This window comes from Arachis hypogaea, chromosome 4, assembly GCF_003086295.3.
Source record: "Arachis hypogaea cultivar Tifrunner chromosome 4, arahy.Tifrunner.gnm2.J5K5, whole genome shotgun sequence".
Lineage (NCBI taxonomy): Eukaryota > Viridiplantae > Streptophyta > Magnoliopsida > Fabales > Fabaceae > Arachis > Arachis hypogaea.
In genome coordinates, this window is record NC_092039.1 from 11,195,092 (window position 1) to 11,200,879 (window position 5,788).

General features: G+C 30.2%; 1 protein-coding gene across 1 annotated transcript; it reads left to right on the forward strand.

Moving 5' to 3' along the window:
• Positions 1-267: 267 nt before the first annotated feature.
• Positions 268-2,082, forward strand: LOC112796265 (stilbene synthase 1-like). The gene is made up of 2 exons (XM_025838640.3): positions 268-548; positions 886-2,082. Exons 1-2 carry the CDS (start codon positions 371-373, stop codon positions 1,875-1,877), a joined length of 1,170 nt encoding a protein of 389 aa, XP_025694425.1. The 5' UTR covers positions 268-370; the 3' UTR covers positions 1,878-2,082.
• Positions 2,083-5,788: the final 3,706 nt, after the last annotated feature.

Genomic DNA, 5,788 nt, shown 5'->3' on the forward strand with positions numbered 1-5,788 from the left:
ACAGCACTATAAAGAATTAAAGAAATATACCACCAATCTAAGCCGCCATATCCACAATATCATGAATTAAATAATACCAAAACTACACAAATATGTAAAATAAATCATGATACATACACAATCAATCAAAGTCAAAGTAAAGCAATAAAACAACGAAGAAGTCAGAGAATATCGTTTGAGCACGCTTTTTCTATGTATGTTCCATTTCGTCCATTCAATGCCATATATGCCCCTACTCTCATGCATATAAATATCCCCCCTCCCCCTGCCTAAGTCTTCACCAAAATCCCAAAGAACATAGCTAATAAGCTTTGCTATCCCAAACAACATAGCCAAGCTTTGCTATTCCAAAAAACACAGCTAAGAAAAGATGGTGTCTGCGAGTGACATCCGCAAGGTTCAAAGAGCAGAAGGCCCTGCAACCGTATTAGCGATTGGCACAGCAAATCCACCAAACTGTGTTGATCAGAGCACATATGCAGATTACTATTTTAGAGTAACCAATAGCGAGCACATGACCGACCTCAAGAAGAAATTTCAGCGCATTTGTATGTAGTTTTATTAATATTTTAGTTTTGTTTTATTTTAAATATTTATCAAAAAAATTCATCATTTTACATTTATATTAATTAATACGTAATAATTAACATATTCTACGATATATCATACTTCCTGCTTAATATTAATAATAACAATAACTATTTAATGATAAAAGTATTTTTCTAATTATAAGTTTGGAAAAACTATTAAAATAGCATCTAAAGATTCAAATCACTACAAAAATAACTCAAGATTTACAAATGTGATAAAAATAACAAAAATGGTGATAAACAAATTTTATATTTGACAAAAAACTTGATGGATGTGAATTACATATTATTTCAGGTGAGAGAACACAGATCAAGAACAGACATATGTATTTAACAGAAGAAATACTCAAGGAGAATCCTAACATGTGCGCATACAAAGCACCGTCCTTGGATGCAAGGGAAGACATGATGATTAGGGAGGTACCAAGAGTTGGAAAAGAGGCTGCAACTAAGGCAATCAAGGAATGGGGTCAGCCAATGTCTAAGATCACACATTTGATCTTCTGCACCACCAGCGGCGTTGCGTTGCCTGGCGTTGATTACGAACTCATCGTACTCTTAGGGCTCGACCCAAGTGTCAAGAGGTACATGATGTACCACCAAGGCTGCTTCGCTGGCGGCACTGTCCTTCGTTTGGCTAAGGACTTGGCTGAAAACAACAAGGATGCTCGTGTGCTTATTGTTTGTTCTGAAAATACTTCAGTCACTTTTCGTGGTCCTAGTGAGACAGACATGGATAGTCTTGTAGGGCAAGCATTGTTTGCCGATGGAGCTGCTGCGATTATCATTGGTTCTGATCCTGTTCCAGAGGTTGAGAATCCTCTCTTTGAGATTGTTTCAACTGATCAACAACTTGTCCCTAACAGCCATGGAGCCATCGGTGGTCTCCTTCGTGAAGTTGGACTCACCTTCTATCTTAACAAGAGTGTTCCGGATATTATTTCACAAAACATCAATGATGCACTCAGTAAAGCTTTTGATCCACTAGGTATATCTGATTATAACTCAATATTTTGGATTGCACATCCTGGTGGACGTGCAATTTTGGACCAAGTTGAAGAGAAGGTGAACTTGAAACCAGAGAAGATGAAAGCCACCAGAGATGTGCTTAGCAATTATGGTAACATGTCAAGTGCGTGTGTGTTCTTCATTATGGATTTGATGAGAAAGAAGTCACTTGAAGCAGGACTTAAAACCACCGGAGAAGGACTTGATTGGGGTGTGCTTTTCGGTTTTGGTCCTGGTCTCACTATTGAAACTGTTGTTCTCCGCAGTGTGGCCATATGATGCAGTTTATTATATCTCACTGCATATATGTGATTGTGTTACTTTTTAATAATTATCTTTTGCTTAAGAATAAGGTTTTGATTGTATTGCTAGCAGAGTGAAAACTTAGACAAAAATGTCTAACGTAATTCTTTATGTGAAGATTTATTATCAACTTTTGTAACTATTAGTTAACAAATATATCAAATTTTTTTCAATTGAGCAACATGATATATACTAATATTTGGTTTGTAATTTCATTTTAAAACAACTATAAGCGCCTTCGCATGAGGTTTCATTGAAGATAAAGTCAAAAAGTATTTGGTATGATAATAGTACAAGGATTGATGTATTATGTATTTGTAATCTTTATATTATCGTGTGTTTGAACTTTGAAGTATCTCATATATAATTATATAATATTGTTACTTTTATTGTCTAATTTTTAATATGTTGTTATCCAAGTTTGAATATAATAAAATTAATTTTACAGAAAAAGAATACTCATCATATCATCTTGTGTTGCTATAAATACGGAACAAAATTCAATTTCTTAGTATTGTGTATTGTTCTAGTGATCCAGTCAAAGCTCCAGTGGCATTAAAGTAGCATATACAGTTGCTGAAATACATTGAGAAAATAACGGAAATTTTTGTAACCATTGGTTTTTTTTTCTCGCGGTATCTTTTAGTTTGGTAGGTCAAGGAATACTAGACTCTATTTAAGAATATATAATTGACCAATAAACTGCTACATGCACAAAATAAAATTCGAACCATCGACACTTATGTAAACAGACAACTTGCTCGTTATTCTATTATTATTATTATGTTTGTGCACAAAACTGCTCACGATTCTTTTTATGTATAATAGATTAGTGGAATGCATGTGTTAATTAATCTATTTTTTTAAAACTAAATTCAACTAAATTTTTTATTTTTCTATGCGTTTTTTTATTTTTCTTTAGCTAATTTTTATTGTGTTTATAATAAATTATTTGACTAACTTTATTGAATTTAGTTACTAAAATAACTTCGTCATATAGTATTATTGTATTAAAAAATATCTTTAAAAAATCCAAAAATAAAAAAATTGATTTTTTTTACTCTTTTATATCTATTTACTTTTAAAATATTATTAAATAATATTTTATAAATAATAAAAATAAAACAACCAAACATATATCAATCATAATAATAAAAAAATAATCAAATAATTTAATTTTTTTATTAGAATTTACTTGTAGACGACTAGATTATAAATATATATTCAAAATTTCTTATTCGATTTTATTATGTACATATTGAATTTCGATATAATCCAATCCAATAAATTTGTGGGTCGAGTTATATCTATAAATTTCAAATATATATAAATAAATAATGTAGATCTTGTGAATTAGATCCATATTCGTACCGCCCTAGGTAAAGCACTAGAGCATCACCTATTTCATACGTTTGATGCAGTGGCACTACAAGAAAATAAGATTTCTGTCACGCTTTTAAAGCGTGCCGAAAAGTTCTTAAAAGAGTGCCGATAGTTTTTCGTCACGTTTTTTGAGCTATCGACACGCTTTTGAAAGGGTCACATCTGCGAGCGTGCCGATTATTCTATCACCACGCTTTTGTGAATCTATCAGCACGCTTTTTTGCCACGCTTTCATCTCTTGTCACGGTTAAAAAGCGTGGCCATATCTATTATTATTCGGTTATGTTTTCTTCATGCATCTGTAATAATTCTTAGCAAGAGAGATATTTATATTAAGAAATGAACAAAATAATATTTATATAGTTGCCAATGAAGAACATAATAACTAACGACCGATGCCTATTACATTACACTAGAGGGGATGTATTATTGCATGCTGATGTTGACACAAATAGTGGAATATCTTAAACAAATGTGATATATTTTGCCAAATGATTTATATATCAATTTGGTTACCGCCATGTTAGTGGGATTTTAGTTATCTTTTAATACCATAATATATCCAACTGGCATATTAATTATACGTTAATAACATGAGTGAGGAATAGAGATAGCAATCACTATCTATTGAACGGGTATTCTCTCCTTCTCCTCTTCGTTTAAAAATTTTAAAGAAAATTAATAAAAAATATAATTTAATATAATCTAACAAAATATAACACAATTTAACATAATATCACCATTCATGGTTAGTAAGAATGAAAATGATCTATGATGACTGAAATACCAGTGAATGACAATAGAAATATAATTGAAGAAAAAATTGAATTAACATTAATATATATATATGAGAACAATTAAGTAATTTTATATTCGCATCAATTTAACGAATTTTTGTAGGATGGATACTTATAATGTTTCCATTCTCATAGATACTTCGTAAATTCTCATATAATTTTCTATCGTCAATAATATCCATGGATACTCATTTCTAGGGGTGTTCATGGATTGGATTGTATCTGCATCAGATTCGAAAATTACGGATACGATTCGATCCACACAATGATCGGATCGCGGATATCTGTTCTACATTCGCATATCTGCACAATAATAATTAAAAATAAATAAATATATATGTTTGGTATTATATTTACTTGTTTGTATGTTTTAGTTAGTAATTATTATTCATATATTGTATTATTTTGTTTTTGTTATTTAGGAAAAGTTTGATTAAAAAAATTTTAGGAATAAATAAGTTTAAAAATGTGAAAGAAATATTTTTATTGAATGTTTGACATAGAAATATGATTAAAAAGAGAAGATTCAATTATGCAGATATATCCGATATCCGATCCGATCCGATGAGAATTGTGTGGATTGGATCGAATTTTTTGCCCTATCCGATTCGTGTACACCCCTACTCATTTCGGTAGGCTTTTCATCTTTCGTAATGAAAAGTACCGTTGCTTAAAGAGATATTGACACTCTGTTCTTCTGTAACATATTTCAATGACATTTTTTTCATCTATTTATAAAATTGACATTATTCCTTTCTCATTTAAGATTAAAATAATATATACTTTAATTTTACCACATAATATAAAATATTTTAACTTATTAAAAATATTTGGCAGTTTCAAAATAGTGAGATTTTAAATTTTTTATGATTATTATGGCGATTTTAATGGAAATTACTGCAGCGGTTAGGTTTTGCCATTTTTTGAAATTGTGGCGGTTTGTAATTGCCATGCATCATGTATAGGGAATAACGGCAGTTTAAACCGTCGTTTTAAACAATCCAACAAACACTATTTTAACCAGGTAATTGTGGCGGTTTTTCAAAAACTACCGTAATAACCAAATGGCACTTCAAATTATGGCAGTTTTTTTAGCGTCGTTTAAGGTAATAATAGCGGTTCAAACCATCGTAATAATCCTGAAAAACCGCCATTTTAATCAATTTTTTTTGTAGTGGTTGAGGTTATTTATCGGAATTTGAGGGCACTTATCATATTGCTGGTCCAAGTGAAGATGTGGATGAAGATGATATAATAGTTGAGGGCACTTATCATGTTGCACGGTTGCACTCTATATTAAGCAATGCTGCAAGATGTTATTTGGAACTACAATGTTCCTTATATGATCATTAAGGTTGTACATGGTTTGGTTAATCCAAAAACCAAACTTAATTTTTGGTTAACCAAAACTTTAATCTTGGTTAATTAACCAAATTGGTTTTATATGATAAAACTAGTTATTAATCGGTTATAAAAATAAAAACCAATTTTTGGATAAAAAACCAGTTTTTAAACCAGAAAATCGATTTTTGGATCAAAAAACTGATTTTCTAAAAAAAACTATTTTTTTAAATTGAATTTTTACTCTAGAAAATTAAAATTAAAATTTTTTAAAATTTGATTTTGGTTTTGGTTAATCAAAATTTTTTTTTAAATTTGGTTTTGGTTAACCAATTTTAAAAAATATAGATATGATTTTAAAATTGT